A 23,005-nucleotide genomic window follows, 5' to 3' on the forward strand; every position below is an offset into this window, starting at 1 on the left:
AAGACAGGAAAGTGGGGACTGGCTGCCACTTCCCCAGTGTTGAGTCAGTCAAGCCTGGCTTCTGGCTTTCATGGCTGATGTGCTGCTGGTGTGGAAGACAGGAAAGTGGGGACTGGCTGCCACTTCCCCAGTGTTGAGTCAGTCAAGCCTGGCTTCTGGCTTTCATGGCTGATGTGCTGCTGGTGTGGAAGACAGGAAAGTGGGGACTGGCTGCCACTTCCCCAGTGTTGAGTCAGTCAAGCCTGGCTTCTGACTTTCATGGCTGATGTGCTGCTGGTGTGGAAGACAGGAAAGTGGGGACTGGCTGCCACTTCCCCAGTGTTGAGTCAGTCAAGCCTGGCTTCTGGCTTTCATGGCTGATGTGCTGCTGGTGTGGAAGACAGGAAAGTGGGGACTGGCTGCCACTTCCCCAGTGTTGAGTCAGTCAAGCCTGGCTTCTGGCTTTCATGGCTGATGTGCTGCTGGTGTGGAAGACAGGAAAGTGGGGACTGGCTGCCACTTCCCCAGTGTTGAGTCAGTCAAGCCTGGCTTCTGGCTTTCATGGCTGATGTGCTGCTGGTGTGGAAGACAGGAAAGTGGGGACTGGCTGCCACTTCCCCAGTGTTGAGTCAGTCAAGCCTGGCTTCTGGCTTTCATGGCTGATGTGCTGCTGGTGTGGAAGACAGGAAAGTGGGGACTGGCTGCCACTTCCCCAGTGTTGAGTCAGTCAAGCCTGGCTTCTGACTTTCATGGCTGATGTGCTGCTGGTGTGGAAGACAGGAAAGTGGGGACTGGCTGCCACTTCCCCAGTGTTGAGTCAGTCAAGCCTGGCTTCTGGCTTTCATGGCTGATGTGCTGCTGGTGTGGAAGACAGGAAAGTGGGGACTGGCTGCCACTTCCCCAGTGTTGAGTCAGTCAAGCCTGGCTTCTGGCTTTCATGGCTGATGTGCTGCTGGTGTGGAAGACAGGAAAGTGGGGACTGGCTGCCACTTCCCCAGTGTTGAGTCAGTCAAGCCTGGCTTCTGGCTTTCATGGCTGATGTGCTGCTGGTGTGGAAGACAGGAAAGGCTTTCAATATGTGCTTTATTAGCGAGGGTTCAGAAAATATTTTCCTTTCAAATACTTAAACTGGGCTCAATAGAGTTTGCCTGGCGCAATGGAACCAACAATCGTCCCATAATTACCAACCCCACCCGTCTGGTACACCCAGGCAGGTTCAATCACGTCTACAACATGTTTTGGGAGAACACCTATTGTTTGAACCCAGGTGTGGGTGGGAGACTTGGAAGGATGACAGGCCGTTACTATGGTGGATCAGCGAGCTCAGACACTTTTATTTAAGGAGTGTTGTCTGACCAAGGACAGTCCATCTTTTTGATGAGTGGGTCAACACTGTTTTTAATAGTCTGCTTCACTTGTTGAAATGTATGAAGACACTTTTTCCTCTCTTTACAAAGTTCAGAGAAGGTATGAAACAAAGAAAATGGAGAAAGAGAGATTGTTTCCAAGGGGGTTGCGGACCGATAACGTCTCCTGAGGGTATGTGGTGTAGTTTTAGCTCTAGTTGTGTATTCTTTGTTCACCCTTACGCATTTATCTTCACTAACAGTTTCATCGGGTGAATTTCAGGGTTCAGCAACCCTCACAATGCTGTTAGAAACACCCCCCCCCCCCCCCATCTCAATCTCCTGGGTCAGCAGGAAATACTCCTGCTTCTTATGCTCAACATACTGTTGTTGATGTTGTAAAGCTTCTCATTTCTCCACAGTAGAGGATTCTGCTTCTGAGACCAAATGGAATCCATCCAGCTCTCTCTCTCTCATACTGTTGTTGATGTTGAGTAGCTTCTCATTTCTCCACTTGTTGTTTAGTCTTCTCTCTTGTCTTCCCCAGGCGTTGGAGGCCATCAGTGAGGTAGGAGATATATTACAGCTGAAGTATTCTAGACACCAGAGACTTCCTCATCTCCCCTCCTCCCTGGGTTCATGGTCCACTGAGGAGAGTCTGCTCCAGGAGCCCAGCCACGTCAAGCCTTCTGTCATGTAACTAACTGAAATTGCCTACACTGGTGTAGGGTCAAGTTGCCTCTAGATGCTGATCTTGTCAGTTTAGTATTTTTCCCCACTAATAGTTAATGTTAGGATTGGGGATGTAAAGCTGATCCTAGATCTGTACCTAAGTGAAACTTCACCAGGTCTGAACAGTCACCATGTGCCCAGAGGGTTTTCTTAATGCATCTTAACTTATTGTGACTTCATTGTTTTGAGTTTGTACCTTAATGTTGAGTCTTAAATATGTCTTTGTGCATTATGGGGTCTTCCAATGCAATAATAACAAGATTACATTTACATTGTAGTAATTTAGAAGACTCTCTTATCCAGAGCCACTTACTGGAGCACCTTGCTCAACGGCACATTGACAGCTTTTTCACCGATTCGGCTCAGGGATTTGAACCAGCTACCTTTAGCTTACAGGCCCAACACTTTAAACCAGTAGGCTACCTGCTGCGGTTCTTAAATGTATTTTCAGCTTTTAAGATAGGTTTTAATATTCAAATATACAGTACCACTTGTTTGGTTATACCAATGGTTGGTTACTGGCAGGAGTTATATAACAGACAAAGTAAATAAATAATATATATCATTCCTTACATTAGAGCACTGTTGATATGGGTAAAATACCCCATCCCCACCTAAATATAGGCCTTCATATCACATGGGGTACATCAAGTGTCAACCTTATTTTAATTTTTTTAATTTAACTTAAACCTTTCCACTCTAATCAGTGTTTTATACTTGAATATTGTCACTGGGTCCTTTCTCTAACCAAATATATGTATTGTACATTATCTACTGTTTATACTGTAAATTAACATGTGAACATCTTCTTTGACTTAACATCGTAGCTAGTCACCAATCACACAGCTGCTTTCCATGAGTAGTCCTAGCTCTCTCTGTAATCTACGTATCACACCTGGCTCATGTTCATTAGGGCACGTCTCTGCCAAAACAAGCATTTCTTATTGGACAAGCCCTGGTAGTCCCTCCCAGTTTCAGTTAGTTTTGTTCCATTTTGTGCCTAATGAACACGACTTTGTTCCAAAAAGATCCGGTGAGATATTTAGAATAGTAGGGGGGTGTTTCAGTTAGTTTTGTTCCATTTTGTGCCTAATGAACACGACTTTGTTCCAAAAAGATCCGTTGAGATATTTAGAATAGTAGGGGGGGGGGGGGGGTCCCTTTGAAGAGCCGACCATGTTGTGAATGTTTTATTTTCTATCATCTTTTTCAGCCTTTAATATTTAGTGTTCTTTACACCTGTACTGGAATAACTTGAACTCATATGTCTTAAACATTTTGAACAGAGTCTCTTTAACCTATCCATTAATGAAGATTCTCTAAAACTGCTATAGGATAAATAAGAGCCAGGTCGTGTTGTGTGTTTCTTAGGATCGGCTTCCTGGAATAGAAAATACATATATTTAAATGGAACTTCTTGCCTTCATCTGTGTGAAACTACCCGTTACTGAAGACACATGTCATGTGAATATCTAACTGTATATCTGAACCTAAGTGCTTATTCTATTATTAACAACCCAGCGCTGATGTCTTCTTCCTGAACAATGACACACTGGGTGTAATGTAACCACACTGTCTGTCTGTACGTATGACCATGCTGCATCCTAACCGTGCTTCTCTGATGTACAGATATGTCCTTATTCGGAAAACACTTCCTATGGATACCCTCTTTATAAGGTATTATAAGTGCATCCATAATGCCTTATGAGCTATGTATAATGCATTATAATGCCTTATGAGCTATGTATATTGCATTATAATGCCTTATGAGCTATGTATATTGCATTATAATGCCTTATGAGCTATGTATATTGTATTATAATGCCTTATGAGCTATGTATAATGCATTATAATGCCTTATGAGCTATGTATATTGCATTATAATGCCTTATGAGCTATGTATATTGCATTATAATGCCTTATGAGCTATGTATAATGCATCCATAATGCCTTATGAGCTATGTATAATGCATTATAATGCCTTATGAGCTATGTATATTGCATTATAATGCCTTATGAGCTATGTATATTGCATTATAATGCCTTATGAGCTATGTATATTGCATTATAATGCCTTATGAGCTATGTATATTGCATTATAATGCCTTATGAGCTATGTATATTGTATTATAATGCCTTATGAGCTATGTATATTGCATTATAATGCCTTATGAGCTATGTATATTGCATTATAAGTGCATCCATAATGCCTTATGAGCTATGTATATTGCATTATAATGCCTTATGAGCTATGTATATTGCATTATAATGCCTTATGAGCTATGTATATTGCATTATAATGCCTTATGAGCTATGTATAATGCATCCATAATGCCTTATGAGCTATGTATATTGTATTATAAGTGCATCCATAATGCCTTATGAGCTATGTATATTGCATTATAATGCCTTATGAGCTATGTATATTGCATTATAATGCCTTATGAGCTATGTATATTGCATTATAATGACTTATGAGCTATGTATAATGCATCCATAATGCCTTATGAGCTATGTATATTGTATTATAAGTGCATCCATAATGCCTTATGAGCTATGTATATTGCATTATACTGCCTTATGAGCTATGTATATTGCATTATAATGCCTTATGAGCTATGTATATTGCATTATAATGCCTTATGAGCTATGTATATTGCATTATAATGCCTTTGAGGTTTAATACAGGACGTTTTTCTATTTATTGCAAATTGCCTATAGTATTTCAATCTGCCTTGTTTTGGGGAAGATGTTTCTAATATAGTATCTCTGTGGGTTGCAGCTCTATGTTCTACAGCAGGTCTTCTAAATTCAATTTAAAGTCAGCCATTTCAGTTCAATTTCATGGCATTTCAGTTTGGAAATGTTATGGAAATTCAGAAAACTATTAGAATTGACTTGATTTGTAATGGAATTGACCCCCAACCCTGTTCCAGAGTACCTGTGTATGTGTGTTTTAAAAACGGACATGTCTTCAGTGCTAGTACTACTGATGGGCATTGGAAATGCAAAGATGATGTAGCCTCACTGAAACGACAGGCTTTTTTGCTGGCTAACGACAGGCTTTACGGCTGGCTAACGGCAGGCTTTACGGCTGGCTTAACGGCAGGCTTTACGGCTGGCTAACGGCAGGCTTTACGGCAGGCTTTACGGCTGGCTAACGGCAGGCTTTACGGCTGGCTAACGGCAGGCTTTACGGCTGGCTAACGGCAGGCTTTACGGCTGGCTAACGGCAGGCTTTACGGCTGGCTTTACGGCTGGCTAACGGCAGGCTTTACGGCTGGCTAACGGCAGGCTTTACGGCTGGCTAACGGCAGGCTTTACGGCTGGCTAACGGCAGGCTTTACGGCTGGCTAACGGCAGGCTTTACGGCTGGCTAACGGCAGGCTTTACGGCTGGCTAACGGCTGGCTAACGGCAGGCTTTACGGCTGGCTAACGGCAGGCTTTACGGCTGGCTAACGGCAGGCTTTACGGCTGGCTAACGGCTGGCTTTACGGCTGGCTAACGGCTGGCTAACGGCAGGCTTTACGGCTGGCTAACGGCAGGCTTTACGGCTGGCTAACGGCAGGCTTTACGGCTGGCTAACGGCAGGCTTTACGGCTGGCTAACGGCAGGCTTTACGGCTGGCTAACGGCAGGCTTTACGGCTGGCTAACGGCAGGCTTTACGGCTGGCTAACGGCAGGCTTTACGGCTGGCTAACGGCAGGCTTTACGGCTGGCTAACGGCAGGCTTTACGGCTGGCTAACGGCAGGCTTTACGGCTGGCTAACGGCAGGCTTTACGGCTGGCTAACGGCAGGCTTTACGGCTGGCTAACGGCAGGCTTTACGGCTGGCTAACGGCAGGCTTTACGGCTGGCTAACGGCAGGCTTTACGGCTGGCTAACGGCAGGCTTTACGGCTGGCTAACGGCAGGCTTTACGGCTGGCTAACGGCAGGCTTTACGGCTGGCTAACGGCAGGCTTTACGGCTGGCTAACGGCAGGCTTTACGGCTGGCTAACGGCAGGCTTTACGGCTGGCTAACGGCAGGCTTTACGGCTGGCTAACGGCAGGCTTTACGGCTGGCTAACGGCAGGCTTTACGGCTGGCTAACGGCAGGCTTTACGGCTGGCTAACGGCAGGCTTTACGGCTGGCTAACGGCAGGCTTTACGGCTGGCTAACGGCAGGCTTTACGGCTGGCTAACGGCAGGCTTTACGGCTGGCTAACGGCAGGCTTGGTTTGAAGGAAGCGTCTTTTTACCGCCGACTGTCTCACAATGATTCTTCTGATCTGATATGGCATTCCAGAATTAGCTGGTTTTGTTTTGGCTGGCTTGTATATTTGTTTTATTTTGTGTAAATGTATATATATGATTTTCAATGGGACAACCTATGGGTCATTTCAAGTGTAATATTGTGATAAGTCAAATATCCGGTTTGTAGTTGAGGTGTGTGAGTGTAGAAATGTATCGAACAGAACTGAGACTAGCACTGTGATCATTCCACCACTACAAGCTCCTTTTAAACTATCTCTGACATTTTAAAGTGTCTAGAATTAGTTTAGCAGTAAAACTGAAACCTTGTTGATTCTGCATTGTATTTAGTTCAAGCTGGGTGGGCCCATGTAGTTAGTCTCTCTTGGTCCCGAATGGCACTCTTTTTCCTATAGTGTACAACTTTTAACCACAGCCTTAGTCAAAAGTAGTGCACTATATAGGCAATGGAGCACAATTTGGGATGCCTGCTCCGTATCCTGTTCCCATCTCTATTGAGACAGGATGTGATTGCTGACATCCAGCAACATGATCTCAGGAAGGCTTTTTACATTTCTACAAAGCAAATAACATTTAGCTTCATATGTCATTAATCACTGGCCCATTTTTTTTTTTTTAAGTAAATGTGTTTTTAAAATGAAAAGATTAAAAAGTTATTTGATGTAAAATGACATTGTTTAACCAGCAATGGGAGAGATTTGTGAACTGACCTATGTACGCGACTGTATAAATCCTGTATGTTATCAGTAGGCTTTTACCCTTGGCAAGTTCAATGTTTGGAGATAGTTAGGGTTGAAAGATAAACCATTTGAGGTTTTTGAAGCAATGGTGTGTGTTAAACCGTGCTGTTGGAAACCGTGCTGAGATTAAATCTGTCTTTGTTTGTATCAAGCTCTAGGTTAGCTTTGTCTTTTGGCAAAGGTCTATATACATACGCACGATGTGTAATGTCATCTATCGGAAAGTCTTTACAGAATGAATACCATTAAATGACTTACAACCTGTTTGTATCTTAAAGAAGACATCTCTTGATTTATTCCGTTTTATTTGTTACACACACTAACCTATAGAGAAATGTATCTATCACTATGACTAACACCAACATCTGTATGTCTAATGATAATGATAGAACAAATGATTGTGTGTATCCTTCTCATTGTTGAGTTAAGCAAATATAGGCATCTCTCATTGGAAAAAACACCTACTACCTGTGTGATTCAACATATCCTATTTAACATTGTTAGTCCGTCCCAAAAAATGTCTCCAGTCACTTATGTTCTTTCCTTGAGCTGCTTATTTTTAAAATGCCCCCCCCCCCCGTTCTGTCTTAACATCTGTGGCTATTTACCTATTATTCTGAGAACAAATGTGGTCACGATCTGTCTAGATGCATTCCACACAGAACTAATTTGTAGTCAATTTAGAACTGTACAACTCAATGTAGATGCGCCTGCTTCGATGGGGCCAGAAGCCATGCTTTGTTACGATTCTGAATGGCAACAATGCAAGAAGCTGTCGTGTGGGGAATTGTAGGTGGCTCTTTATCTAGTTGATCTTGTTCGACAACTCAGACATGCGTCGCATGTGGCAAAGACTACAGACTATCGCACCCAAAAAATACAAATGCAGCTGTGTGGTGCCCACTGAAGCCTTCCTCCCAGCCAAACTTAACACATTCTGTGCTCTCTTCGAGGCAGACAATACTGAGCCATTCAGGAAGACTCCCGCTGCTCTTGACGTCTAGGTGCTTTCGCTATCCAAGGCTTATGTGAGGAAAACACTCGAGTGAATACTCACAAAGCCGCTGGCACCCAGAGTGTGTGCTGACCAGCTTGCAGGCGTATTCTCCGCTATCTTCTCAGACCCAATCAAATTAGCCTACCGCTCCAACAGAACCATGGAAGAGCCATTTCCATCACACGGTCGTAACACATCTGGACAAGAGGAACACCTATCTGAGAATTCTGTTCATTGACTACAGTTCAGCATTCAACACTATTTTTTCCTCCAAGCTCAGAGCCCTGGGTCTGGATACCACCCTCTGTAACGGGATCCTGGACTTCCTGAAGGGCAGACCACAGGCTGTGAGGTTTGGCAACAACACCTCCACATGGACTCTTAATACAGGGTTGGTGACGACACCACGGTTGTAGGCCTGATAACCAACAATGATGAGTCAGCCTATAGGGATGAGGTAAGTGAACTGTCATAGTGGTGTCATGACAACAACCTCTCCCTCAATGTCAAACGAAGAAAGCAGGGGGACACCGATCCACATCAATAGAGCGTCACAAGTTAAGTTCTGACCCTAGTTGTGCACCGACAACATCACCACTCTTGTCTTGTCGAGAGGGTACAACAGCATCTCTACTCGGCATGCCACCTCGGGTCCTCTCCAAATACTACCGCTGCACCACCCCATCCAGGACATCACTGGTACCGTGCCCCCCCCCCCAATCCAGGGCACCACTGGTACCATGCACCCCCCCCCCCCATCCAGGACATCACTGGAAACGGTGCCTTAGGAAGGCACGCAGTATCATCAAGGACCCCATACACCCCGGCCACGAGCTGTTCTCTACCTTAACCGTCGGGCAGATGGTATCGGAGCATGAGGTCTGATACCGACAGGCTCAGAGACAGTTTCTATCTAAAAAGTACATTATTTTCCTTTAGGAATGTAGTGAAGTACAGGTCATAAACAGTTAAAAATATAAATGATGAAGTACAGATACTACTAAATAGTACTTTAAAGTATTTTTGCTTGAGTACTTTACACCACTGCCTGTGAGGGTATATGGACAGACATGATTATGCAGTAGAACAACCCTGAAAACAGATTGATGGCCTTGATGCTGTCTGTGAACCATAGAATCATGAATCAATGGAGATGTGATGTTTCCTTCCCAACCTGTAGCATCTTGCTTCCACAACCCTATCATGGTTATAGGTTCGCCGTGTGCATCCCTGCCAGTTGATAATGCCCTTAATTAAGACAGAGAGCTGAGTCCCTGTGATTTCTATAGTAACTAATAGGTAAGAATGTATCAGTCTAAGAAGTGTTAGTTCTGCCGGGTTCTCCAAATCTGTGTTGAACTGTAAAAACAAATTGATGTCATCTGTAGACCACCGTTGATGAAGCAAATTGAGTCAACATCCGAATCCTGTTGATCCATGGTGTTTAAGCGAATCTAATAATGGAAGCAGTTTGAACACACGAGTAAAATTACACATTATATCCATGTGTGATTGAATCAGGGTGCAAAGATAAATCCTGATTCCTATTCATCCACATAGTGATGACGTCACAAATTACGACTACCTTTTGAGGGATACACATCAGTGATTCTATACTTGAGAAACACACTGTCAAATTGAACTTGTCAATGAAGTTCATAAGCTTGACTAATACACATCTGAAACATCTAATGTGGCCCAGAATTAACTTTTCTTTTCTTTTATTGTCTCCAGTGTAGATCTCATCTCAATGTTCTACTCCATAATTTTCCAATCCTCCCCTCTTCCTAACAAAATCAACATTGACAGACAAGTTCCTCTTTGATCCAATCCCTTTGTTTGCATCCAACACTGGAGATCGAGGAGCTCTGGGTAATAAACACGTCAAACAAAACATTCTGCCTGTTCTAATATGGAGGAAGTTTGTCTGTTTTGTCTCCAATTGAAAGCAGATTGCTGCTCTACACGTGCTAAGGCTGGGGATCATTCCATCTCTATGGGTTCAGCATCTCTATGGGTTCAGCTTTGTAAGATCAGTCAGCGGGCCTGGATGGTCCTGGTTAAGGTACATCAAATGGAAAAACAAAGTCTGCTTCTCTCCTTGGCTGTCTAGCTGGAACCCTGAGAGAGATACCGAGGGTGTCCTTCACTGATCAGGCTCTTGTGAAAACATTACATTTGGTAATGATGCTACTCTGAGTAAAAACGCAGGCCTGTCAAAGTTCGCTAATGTTGTGTTTTTGTAATGTAGTGGATGAGTAGAGGCCTAGTGGGAGTTGAGGGAAGTCAGCCACACAGAGAAACAGAACATTGTACATTAATAATTTTGCTACTTTTACATTTTGTTCTGAACTTTTAAGAAGAGCTACAAGTCATAATTGCACAGTACCTTTACACCCGCTGTATTCTGTTCATGTGACAAACACACTTTGATTTCACATCAATGTGTGTAAACTGGACTGAATAAGTGTAACAGTATAACTTTAGACCGTCCCGTCGCCCATACCCGGGCGCAAACCAGGGACCCTCTGCACACGTCAACAACAGTCACTCACGAAGCATTGTTACCCATCGCTCCACAAAAGCCCTTGCAGAGCAAGGGGAACCACTACTTCAAGGTCTCGGAGCAAGTATGTCACCGATTGAAACGCTATTTACCGCGCAACACCGCTAACTAGCTAGCCGTTTCACATCCGTTACATAAGGACACCTTCAAACGAGCCAGAAAATGTCTTTATATTCATTGTTGTATTTGTCACGACATATTTTCACTGAAATAAAATAAAAATATCAAAGTATATACAGACACTTAATATAGTCAATGTTGGGAGTGGTCCTGTCATGCGACGTCACCGTGGCGCCAGTGTCTGTCCGTAGTAGAGTTGCAACATTCCTGAAACTTAACCAACGTCTTTTCTTTTTTTTTTTACAGAAATCCCGGTTGAAGAATTCCAGGTTGGATGATTCCCCTCGCAGCATTTCTGATTCCAGAAATGTTCAGCATTTCAGAGAAACCTGGGAAAGTTGTCCGATTTTTAGTCCGTAATAGTGCCCCATGTGGGTTTTAGAAGAGTCAAAGTTGGAGCAGACTTTTAAAAAACGGACAATAAATACTGTACTGTACAAATTAACAATGCAGCATTTCTGCCAAGTCATCCCTTCACAATTATAATATATAAACATGGGTATATATGCTTATACACCATTGTTTGTGTTTTGTATACATTAAATAAAAGGTCTTCCTTACATGTCATTCCAAATCTAGATTTCCTGATAAAGGTTTGGAGCGTAAACATTAAGACTATAGGTGTTCCTTCTATAATGAAGCCTTTGCCAATACAACACAGCAACGCAAAAAGCTATTTAAATGTAATTACATTAATTGAAAGACTACATTAAAGACTACATGCCAAATAACGCACAAAGAGGATCATTTCGTAATTTTAAGTGTATTTATCCATTATCCATTTTCCTCTGCAGTTTCCATTTCCCTAACATGTACCACTTATGTGAATGAGCATTCTGAACCACTGGGTCCCGATACTTCTCCACTGTTGAGGTACATGTAAAAATGGACTATATTCTCTAACAACTTGAGTTCCCCTGAGAAAACAGTAGAAACATCCATGATTGAAGGTTATCAAGCTGTCATTGTTGAGACTGTGGATCATAAATTCAGTCCAGACCAGATCACGCCACCTTGTAAGAACATCTGTTTTGCATGTTATCATGAATTACCATGAATTGCTGGAGGTTGTTCTTGTTTGTCAAGATCTTTAGACCCAATTCTCTCCTCAGTCATAAATATATATTTGAAAGAAGAATCGCTCAAATTCATGCACGTTAGTGCAACCATATGTAGATTCCTCTCCAGTCCCTATCACATCTGAAGTATATTCTCTTAGCAGCATCGTTAAGACTTTTCAATTGGCCCAGACATGTTCTGTCTCACCATTCCCCTCTTCAAAATAAGACTTACCACAGTATCAAACATCTCACATAGCAAAATCATATAAGGAAGTAGGTTAACCATAGTTATGTTGCTCTGTTCAGCAGTGTTGGGATTTGTTACTCGAAAGAGTTGTAATTACTAGTTACATTTGACAAAAGTAACACGTTCCGTTACAATATTACTTAATTTGGGACCATCAAAGGATGCCACCTTTCAAACAAGTCAGTTCATCAAATGTCTTCCCTGCTAGAGCTGCCCCGGTCAACTGTAAGTGCTGTTATTGTGAAATGGTCTAGGAGCAACAACGGCTCAGCTGCAAAGTGAAAGCTCACAGACAGGACCACCAAGTGCTGAAGTGCATAGCGTGTATAAATTGTTTGTCCTCGGTTGCAACATTCACTACCGAGTTCCAAACTGCCTCTGGAAGCAACGTCAGCACAATAACTGTTGGTTGGAAGCTAAATGAAATGGGTTTCCATTGCCTGAGCCGCCGCACACAAGCCTAAAATCACAATGCACAAGGCCAAGCGTGGGTTGGAGTGGTGTAAAGCTCGCTGCCATTGAACTCTGGAGCATTGGAAACACATTCTCTGGAATATTGAATCACGGTTCACCATCTGGCAGTCTGACAGACTGCCCCAATGTATAGTGCTGAATGTAAAGTTTGGTGGAGGAGGAATAATGGTCTGTGGCTGTTTTTCATGGTTCAGGCTAGGCCCCTTAGTTCCAGTGAAGGGACCTCAGCATTACTCTGGACCCTGATCTCTCTTTTGATGAACATATCAAGGCTGTTTCAAGGACAGCTTTTTTCCATCTACGTAACATTGCAAAAATCCGAAACTTTCTGTCCAAAAATGATGCAGAAAAATGTAGCATTTTGTCACTTCTAGATTAGACTACTGCAATGCTCTACTTTCCGGCTACCTGGATAAAGCACTAAATAAACTTCTGTTAGTGCTAAACACAGCTGCTAGAATACTGACTAGGACCAAACAATTTGATCATATTATTTCAGTGCTAGCCTCCCTACACTGGCAAGGGCTGATTTCAAGGTTTTACTGCTAACCTGCAAAGCATTACATGGGCTTGCTCCTACCTATCTCTCTGATTTGGTCCTGCCGTACATACCTACACGTACGCTACGGTCACAAGACGCAGGCCTCCTAACTGTCCCTAGAATTTCTAAGCAAACAGCTGGAGGCAGGGCTTTCTCCTATAGAGCTCCATTTTTAGGGAACGGTCTGCCTACCCATGTGAGAGATGCAGACTCGGTCTTAACCTTTAAGTCTTTAGGACCATGCCTCAGGACTACCTGGCCTGATGACTCCTTGCTGTCCCCAGTCCACCTGGCCATGCTGCTGCTCCAGATTCAACTGTTCTGCCTGCGGCTATGGAACCCTGACCTGTTCACCGGACGTGCCACCTGTCCCAGAGCTGCTGTTTTCAACTCTCTAGAGACAGCAGGAGCGGTAGAGATACTCTGAATGATCGGCTATGAAAAGCCAATTGACATTTAATCCTGAGGTGCTGACCTGTTGCACCCTTGACAACCACTGTGATGATTATTATTTGACCCTGCTGGTCATCTATGAACATTTGAACATCTTGGCCATGTTCTGTTACAATCTCCACCCGGCACAGCCAGAAGAGGACTGCCACCCCTCATAGCCTGGTTCGTCTCTAGGTTTCTTCCTAGGTTCTGGCCTTTCTAGGGAGTTTTTCCTAGCCACCGTGCTTCTACACCTACATTGCTTGCTGTTTGCTGTTTATCAGCTGATGTAAGAAGGCCTTTATAAGTACATTTGATTTGATTTGAAATCTTAACGCTACAGCATACAATGATATTCTAGACGATTCTGTCTAAGGCCCAATTCTGGGGAAGGCCCTTTCCCGTTTCAGCATGGCAATGCCCCCATGCACAAAACGAGGTTCATACAGAAATGGCTTGTTGAGATCAGTTTGGAAGAACTTGACTGGCCTGCACAGAGCCCTGACGACAACCCCATTGAACACCTTTGGGATGAATTGGAACGCCAACTGCGAGCCAGGTCTAATCGCACAACATCAGCTTCCAACCTCATTAACACTCTTGTGGCTGAATGGAACAAGTCCCCGCAGCAATGTTCCAACATCTAGTGGAAAGCCTTCCCAGAAGAGTAGAGGCTGTTATAGCGTCAAAGGGGGGGACCAGCTGCATATTAATGCCCATGATTTTGGAGTGAGATGTTCAATGAGCAGGTGTCCACATACTTTTGGTCATGTAATGTATTACCCAATTTGAAAAAGTACCGCGTTACTTTACTCTATTACTCATAAAAGTAATCTGATTATATAACATGTTACTTTTGTAACGCGTTACCCCCAACACTGATGGTCAGACAGAGCTCCTACAACACCAACAGGCTAGATGACAACGTCATGCTTACATGCACACAGGAGTGTGGACAGACATCGAGAGAGCTGGGAATCTTACTGGATGCGAAACACATCGGCAGGACTGCATCTCTTTTTTTTTGTTGTTCAGTTCAATGAAGTTCAATTATTTTCTGTTGAGCCTGGTCGCATGATGTTTAATGTGCCAACTCCTAACTTGAGATTAACTTGCATCTTCAACTTCACAATCCCCAAACTTCCTATTGACTTTAATGCAATGCAAAACATCCCTGCTTTCTTTTCTCAAGTTAGGATTGGACCCCACTGTTCTGGCACATTCTGGGTAATGTAGTTTTGGCGACTGCTCGTGTTCTCAGTACTCCCGGGCCTCCTCCAGCTCGTTCATGAACACGTCCTGGTGGGGGTTCTCCGGGCAGACCAGGCCGTTGTTGGGCGGTCGCAGCGCGTGGAAATGGCTCCAGTCCCCTTTACACAGGATCCAGGGCAGCACGTCCACCTTGAAGTGGAGCTCCGGTGAGAACTCTGTGCTGATCAGGTTGGGCGTTCCCGCACCCTTCCCCCGCGTGATCAGATGATCGCGGTTGTCGTAGCAACAGTGCTGGGCGGCGAGCGTGGCGACGTCGCCGGAGAGGGCCGAGCGGATGCAAGTCCTCGCCGAGGGTTTGTAGATGTCCAGGCGTTCTTTAGGGCCGCTGGCGTCGCGCCAACGGAACGGCCGGTCGTGTCCCTCGTCGAAGACGCTGACCACGGTGGCGGCGGTGGCCGAGGGGTAAGTGCAGGGGCAGCTGGGTAGTTCTGACAGGACCTGGTTGAGGTATCTCTGGAGGAAGTTGCTCTTACAGTTCAGCCACTTCTCACAGGTGTCCACGTCTAAAAGGAGAGCAGAGGGAGGCCATTGTGTCAATTACCATCTAATTACATAGTTATTTCTGCTCTGTTCTGTTCTGCCCTGTTCTGTTCTGTTCTGCCCTATCCTACTCTGTTCTGTCCTGCTCTTTTCAGTTCTGTTCTGCCCTGTCCTACTCTGTTCTGTCCTGCTCTTTTCAGTTCTGTTCTGCCCTGCCCTGCTCTGTTCTGCTCTGTTCTGTCCTGCTCTGTTCTGCCCTGCTCTGCCCTGCCCTGCCCTGCTCTGTTCTGCTCTGTTCTGCCCTGCTCTGCCCTGCCCTGCTCTGTTCTGCTCTGCTCTGTTCTGTCCTGCTCTGTTCTGCCCTGCCCTGCTCTGTTCTGCTCTGTTCTGTCCTGCTCTGTTCTGCCCTGCCCTGCTCTGTTCTGCTCTGTTCTGTTCTGCTCTGTTCTGCCCTGCTCTGTTCTGCCCTGCCCTGCTCTGCCCTGCCCTGCTCTGTCCTGCTCTGTTCTGCCCTGCTCTGTTCTGCTCTGTTCTGTCCTGCTCTGTTCTGCTCTGTTCTGCTCTGTTCTGCCCTGCTCTGTTCTACTCTGTTCTGCCCTGCTCTGTTCTGCTCTGTTCTGTTCTGCTCTGTTCTGCCCTGCCCTGCTCTGTTCTGCTCTGTTCTGTTCTGCTCTGTTCTGCCCTGCTCTGTTCTGCCCTGCCCTGCTCTGCCCTGCCCTGCTCTGTCCTGCTCTGTTCTGCCCTGCTCTGTTCTGCCCTGCTCTGTTCTGCCCTGCTCTGTTCTGCCCTGCTCTGTTCTGCCCTGCTCTGTTCTGCCCTGCTCTGTCCTGCTCTGTTCTGCCCTGCTCTGTCCTGCTCTGTTCTGCCCTGCTCTGTCCTGCTCTGCTCTGTCCTGCTCTGTTCTGCCCTGCTCTGCCCTGCCCTGCTCTGTTCTGCCCTGCTCTGTTCTGCTCTGTTCTGCTCTGTTCTGTCCTGCTCTGTTCTGCCCTGCTCTGCTCTGTTATGTTCTGTTATATATATTTTTTTCCCAGGTGTAAATCGATAAAGGGTATTCAACGTACCTGTGCCAAAAGGTTCAGTGCCATTCTCCATCTCGAAGGGGAAAGCTTTAGCCACAGTGTTGACATCGTCTGGACAAGGCTCCATGTCACATTTGGAGGCCTCTGTCAGGGTGCAGGAGTAACCACAGGACCGTATCCTTTTCCTCTCTCCATGACCACAGGTGACAGAGCACGGAGACCAGGCACTCCACTCCTCCGTCTCCTCCTTCTCTGTGGGGGTCCAAAACAAAACTCATGATATTAACTGATAATGCATTTAGATGTATAATGTTTCTCCTATTTAAGCTGTTTTACATTTTATGGAGGTAACACACACACACACACTTCTCCCCCATCACATGATTACTCTCTAATCAGTAAGAGATGAATTTCTCTCCCAGCTGTGGGATTTCCTAACTAGGCTACATCCTAACTGTGTAGAACTCCAATTAGAAGCATTTGGCTGGTTCACCACCTGTGCTTAACAAGCCATCAAGGAAAACAACTTGAAAGGGTTCATTAGTAGTACTACTTATGTTGTTTTTTGGGGGAATCTGTACTTTACTATTTATATTTTTGATTACTTTTACTTTTACACTACATTCTGAAAGAAAATAATGTATTTTTACTCCATTTTCCCTGACAACCACAAGTTCTCGTTACATTATGAATGATTAGCAGGACAGGAAAATGGTCCAATTCACAGACTTATCAAGAGAACATCCCTGCTCATGCCTTCTGCCTCTGGTCTGGAGGACTCACTAAACAGAGAACATCCCTGCTCATGCCTTCTGCCTCTGGTCTGGAGGACTCACTAAACAGAGAACATCCCTGCTCATGCCTTCTGCCTCTGGTCTGGAGGACTCACTAAACAGAGAACATCCCTGCTCATGCCTTCTGCCTCTGGTCTGGAGGACTCACTAAACAGAGAACATCCCTGCTCATGCCTTCTGCCTCTGGTCTGGAGGACTCACTAAACAGAGAACATCCCTGCTCATGCCTTCTGCCTCTCGTCTGGAGGACTCACTAAACAGAGAACATCCCTGCGCATCCCTTCTGCCTCTGATCTGGTGGATCACTAAACAGAGAACATCCCTGGTCATCCCTACTGCCTCTGGTCTGGAGGACTCACTAAACAGAGAACATCCCTGCTCATGCCTTCTGCCTCTGGTCTGGAGGACTCACTAAACAGAGAACATCCCTGCGCATCCCTTCTGCCTCTGATCTGGTGGACTCACTAAACAGAGAACATCCCTGGTCATCCCTACTGCCTCTGGTCTGGAGGACTCACTAAACAGAGAACATCCCTGCTCATGCCTTCTGCCTCTGGTCTGGAGGACTCACTAAACAGAGAACATCCCTGCGCATCCCTTCTGCCTCTGATCTGGTGGATCACTAAACAGAGAACATCCCTGGTCATCCCTACTGCCTCTGGTCTGGAGGACTCACTAAACACAAATACTTCATTTGTGAATTATGTCAGTGTGCCCCTGGCTATCCGTAAATGTAAAAAACAAGAAAATTGTGCCGTCTAGTTTGACTAATATAAGGAGTTTTATACTTTTGATACTTAAGTATATTTAAAATCAAATACTTTTAGACTTTTAAGTAGTATTTTACTGGGTGGCTGGGTCATTTTCTGTTAAGGTATCTTTACTTTTACTCAAATATGACAATTGGGTACTTTTTCCACCACTGTAGTTTTTCCACCACTGTAGTAAACAGTGCTGCTGAGAAACAAAGCTAGATTTGGTTTTAGATGCATTTACTGCACTGACGTAAGAGCCAGAAGCTAGACTGTAGACATTACAAGGATAAGTAAATAACCTCTTAAAACTCCATCTAATCCCTTAACATCCACATTACTAAAAGTGTAAAGTGAATTTACAGGAAGGTCTATTTTATCATTGTTTCCATGACAGAAAAATCCAAATCCATAACGAGGCTTTTCTATGTACAGTTGAATGCTCCTCTGGTCTAACCTTTCTCCTCTGGTCTAACCTTTCTCCTCTGGTCTAACCTTTCTCCTCTGGTCTAACCTTTCTCCTCTGGTCTAACCTTTCTCCTCTGGTCTAATCTTTCTCCTCTGGTCTAACCTTTCTCCTCTGGTCTAACCTTTCTCCTCTGGTCTAACCTTTCTCCTCTGGTCTAACCTTTCTCCTCTGGTCTAACCTGTCTCCTCTGGTCTAACCTTTCTCCTCTGGTCTAACCTTTCTCCTCTGGTCTAATCTTTCTCCTCTGGTCTAACCTTTCTCCTCTGGTCTAACCTTTCTCCTTTGGTCTAACCTTTCTCCTCTGGTCTAACCTTTCTCCTCTGGTCTAACCTTGCTCCCATGGTCTAACCTTTCTCCTCTGGTCTAACCTTTCTCCTCTGGTCTAACCTGTCTCCTCTGGTCTAACCTGTCTCCTCTGGTCTAACCTTTCTCCTCTGGTCTAACCTTTCTCCTCTGGTCTAACCTTTCTCCTCTGGTCTAACCTTTCTCCTCTGGTCTAACCTTTCTCCTCTGGTCTAACCTGTCTCCTCTGGTCTAACCTTTCTCCTCTGGTCTAACCTTTCTCCTCTGGTCTAACCTTTCTCCTCTGGTCTAACCTTTCTCCTCTGGTCTAACCTGTCTCCTCTGGTCTAACCTTTCTCCTCTGGTCTAACCTTTCTCCTCTGGTGTTTAATGATACTGAAAACATGTCCGCCCTCGATTACCGACGAGATGAGGTGGGTGCAGAAACTGCAGCTTTGGCGGAGGCGCAGCTGTGTCCTTTGTGGCACAGCCAGCTCACCATACGGCCAGAACACAGGAATAGACTCTTCTCAGAAACATTTAAATTACAGAAGGGAAGCCCCAACGTTACGCTAGCCTGACTGACATACTTTATGTTCACTAAAAACCTTCAGATCGGATCACTTCATAAACATTGTTGCCCTGTTCCTAGATCACATGCACCTCATTTAGAGACGTTCAATGTTGATGAATGTGTGCATACTGTCTGCACACAGCTACATGCTCACAGTTGTCTAAAGGGATGAGTAAAGCTGCCTGGCTCTGCTGTGGTCTACAGGGATGAATAGAGCTGCCTGGCTCTGCTGTGGTCTACAGGGCTGAGTAAAGCTGCCTGGCTCTGCTGTGGTCTACAGGGATGAATAGAGCTGCCTGGCTCTGCTGTGGTCTACAGGGATGAATAGAGCTGCCTGGCTCTGCTGTGGTCTACAGGGATGAATAGAGCTGCCTGGCTCTGCTGTGGTCTAAAGGGATGAATAGAGCTGCCTGGCTCTGCTGTGGTCTACAGGGATGAGTAAAGCTGCCTGACTCTGCTGTGGTCTACAGGGATGAATAGAGCTGCCTGGCTCTGCTGTGGTCTACAGGGATGAATAGAGCTGCCTGGCTCTGCTGTGGTCTACAGGGATGAATAAAGCTGCCTGCCTGTGCAGCCAGAAGGCACTATGCTCTTTTCCCATCATGCACAGGGAGAAAACCGACTGAGAACTAAGAGAAACAAAAAACAATAAAGGCGTAAATGTTATCCACGTCCCGAAAGCCCCCGAATTCTTGAACAGGCTCAAAAGGCCTTGCCGCCTAGGGCCCAGGGCAGAGGGCCGAGTCGGGGTCTGGGGGGCCCGGAGGGGGGATGAAAGACCCAGCCGAATGGCCCCTGTCATCCCCTGTTCCCAATCTGCCCTCTAATTATACACAAGCAGTGGGCTGTTTTGTCCATCCGGGGGAACAGGCTCATGCTGCCATTAGCGAGCGCATCAGGCCCATCTTCAAAAGAGAGCAGGCCTCCACAGCGAGCTGCAAGTTGGGACCCAGTGTCCACTTCAAAGGCTGGAGCTCCACAATGGCCTGACGGTCGAGTGCTCGCAGAGCATAGCTCGCTCAGTCAGTACAGCCCTGCCACCCTGCCACAGTCCTCAGTCAGTACAGCCCTGCCGCAGTCCTCAGTCAGTACAGCCCTGCCGCAGTCCTCAGTCAGTACAGCCCTGCCGCAGTCCTCAGTCAGTACAGCCCTGCCGCAGTCCTCAGTCAGTACAGCCCTGCCGCAGTCCTCAGTCAGTACAGCCCTGCCACAGTCCTCAGTCAGTACAGCCCTGCCGCAGTCCTCAGTCAGTACAGCCCTGCCGCAGTCCTCAGTCAGTACAGCCCTGCCACCCTGCCACAGTCCTCAGTCAGTACAGCCCTGCCACAGTCCTCAGTCTGTACAGCCCTGCCACAGTCCTCAGTCAGTACAGCCCTGCCGCAGTCCTCAGTCAGTACAGCCCTGCCGCAGTCCTCAGTCAGTACAGCCCTGCCGCAGTCCTCAGTCTGTACAGCCCTGCCACAGTCCTCAGTCAGTACAGCCCTGCCGCAGTCCTCAGTCAGTACAGCCCTGCCACAGTCCTCAGTCAGTACAGCCCTGCCGCAGTCCTCAGTCTGTACAGCCCTGCCACAGTCCTCAGTCAGTACAGCCCTGCCACAGTCCTCAGTCAGTACAGCCCTGCCACAGTCCTCAGTCAGTACAGCCCTGCCGCAGTCCTCAGTCAGTACAGCCCTGCCGCAGTCCTCAGCCCCTTGTCTCTCTCTCTCTCTCTCTCTCTCTCTCTCCTAACGAATCACTTATTGAAATTTTTCTTAATCCTGTATTTTTCTTAATCCTTAATTGTATTCTCTTGTATTTTCTTAATCCTGTATTTTTCTTAATCCTTAATTGTTTGTTTCTCACTATTTCAAAACAATAACATTCTCAACTTTTGTAGGCCATTTTAAAATGATCCACTACTCTGAGGCATGCAAAAGTGGATCAGAGATCACTGTTCTTTTCCATTTTTCTTTTTACGACTTTGTCCTGCTATACAGACACTGTGCCACTTAGCGAACAAAAGAAAGCCTCACCATAGTAGCTCTGTGTGGCGTCCCAACCCTCGTTCCAGCGACCGCTAGGGAGGGGCTTTTCACTACCATACTCCAACAGGTAATCTTCCTCGACTTCCTCTTCCTCTCCAGTCTCCTCCGGCACTGAGCGGCCCGTCCCATCCTCGCTGGAGTCAGCGTCTGTGTATCCCCAGAACAGAGGCCAGAACAGCTTCTTACCCCCCAGCCAGCCTACAGAGGACGAGGGGATCCAGTCCTTTATCAGATCCATCTCTAAGTCCATGTTAGGGTCGTCCACCACCTCAATGGTCACCTGGGAGGGAGGAAAGCAGAGCGAATCATTTAGAGAACCATTGTGGAAGCATGATATTGATATTGATTCTGTGGACATGCTAAGATAGCTACAACTAGTCCTTATATGGTCACAAAGTCTGCCAAAACTAAAATGTTGAACACTTACTTCACAAAAATGCATACTTTAATAGGAGGATGCACACAAAACTGTCACTGGAAAGCCACAATGTAAGCAAGAGATGTTTACCAAATTCACTGACGACACATAAAACATACCTTTCAGAAGTATCAAGGGATTTACATCCCTAATTTCTAGCTCTGACCTAACCAGTCAGACATGAGATGATCAGTGAGCACTCAGTCAGAAGATCCCACGTGTAACCAGTCAGACATGAGATGATCAGTGAGCACTTAGTCAGAAGATCCCACGCGTAACCAGTCAGATATGAGATGATCCGTGAGCACTCAGTCAGAAGATCCCACGTGTAACCAGTCAGACATGAGATTATCCGTGAGCACTTAGTCAGAAGATCCCACGCGTAACCAGTCAGATATGAGATGATCCGTGAGCACTCAGTCAGAAGATCCCACGTGTAACCAGTCAGACATGAGATGATCAGTGAGCACTTAGTCAGAAGATCCCACGCGTAACCAGTCAGATATGAGATGATCCGTGAGCACTCAGTCAGAAGATCCCACGCGTAACCAGTCAGATATGAGATGATCCGTGAGCACTCAGTCAGAAGATCCCACGTGTAACCAGTCAGACATGAGATGATCAGTGAGCACTTAGTCAGAAGATCCCACGCGTAACCAGTCAGATATGAGATGATCCGTGAGCACTCAGTCAGAAGATCCCACGCGTAACCAGTCAGACATGAGAGGATCCGTGAGCACTCAGTCAGAAGATCTCACGCGTAACCAGTCAGACATGAGAGGATCCGTGAGCACTCAGTCAGAAGATCTCACGCGTAACCAGTCAGACATGAGAGGATCCGTGAGCACTCAGTCAGAAGATCCCACGCGTAACAACATCTCATTACACTGGTAGGCCACTACTGTAGGACTCAACCTGTACGTTAGCTCACTCCCATAGTAGTTGTCAGCACCAGGCAACACGGAGAGACCATAAGAGGGTAGAGCCTGCATGGGGTCATTACATCCAGCTCCAGCTAACCACATCCTGAACTGCCCTGAGTCGACCAGTAGATGGAACTAACCACTGTGGGATTGAGATGAGTTCAACGAAAGGACATGCTGAAGACATTGAGGCTAATCGCTGGAGGAATCACAGGAAAGGACATGCTGAAGACATTGAGGCTCATCGCTGGAGGAATCACAGGAAAGGACATGCTGAAGACATTGAGGCTCATCGCTGGAGGAATCACAGGAAAGGACATGCTGAAGACATTGAGGCTCATCGCTGGAGGAATCACAGGAAAGGACATGCTGAAGACATTGAGGCTAATCGCTGGAGGAATCACAGGAAAGGACATGCTGAAGACATTGAGGCTCATCGCTGGAGGAATCACAGGAAAGGACATGCTGAAGACATTGAGGCTCATCGCTGGAGGAATCACAGGAAAGGA

At 45.9% G+C, this 23,005-nt stretch overlaps 2 protein-coding genes across 3 annotated transcripts in view; one reads left to right on the forward strand and one right to left on the reverse strand.

The window, feature by feature from the left end:
- The window catches only part of LOC109866469 (serine palmitoyltransferase 2-like), a 43,508-nt gene extending 32,041 nt beyond the window's left edge, over window positions 1–11,467 (forward strand). Inside the window, exons 12-13 of one of the 2 annotated variants that reach the window (XM_020455156.2) lie at window positions 1,873–2,021; window positions 10,981–11,467. In XM_020455156.2, coding sequence (XP_020310745.1) covers window positions 1,873–2,021; window positions 10,981–10,993 — 162 coding nt within the window. In that variant the 3' untranslated portion in view covers window positions 10,994–11,467. Of the gene's footprint in view, window positions 1–1,872; window positions 7,334–10,980 lie in introns of those variants that run through there. The other variant, XM_031800432.1, reaches the window with a different exon arrangement.
- A 2,512-nt stretch (window positions 11,468–13,979) lies between these two features.
- LOC109866441 (isthmin-2-like) lies at window positions 13,980–21,690 on the reverse strand. Its single transcript, XM_031800510.1, has 4 exons — window positions 21,664–21,690; window positions 21,144–21,435; window positions 16,303–16,512; window positions 13,980–15,264 (listed from the first exon to the last, which is right to left on the reverse strand). Exons 1-4 carry the CDS (start codon window positions 21,688–21,690, stop codon window positions 14,747–14,749), a joined length of 1,047 nt encoding a protein of 348 aa, XP_031656370.1. The 3' UTR covers window positions 13,980–14,746.
- Window positions 21,691–23,005: the final 1,315 nt, after the last annotated feature.

This window comes from Oncorhynchus kisutch, linkage group LG21, assembly GCF_002021735.2.
Source record: "Oncorhynchus kisutch isolate 150728-3 linkage group LG21, Okis_V2, whole genome shotgun sequence".
NCBI classification, from domain to species: domain Eukaryota; kingdom Metazoa; phylum Chordata; class Actinopteri; order Salmoniformes; family Salmonidae; genus Oncorhynchus; species Oncorhynchus kisutch.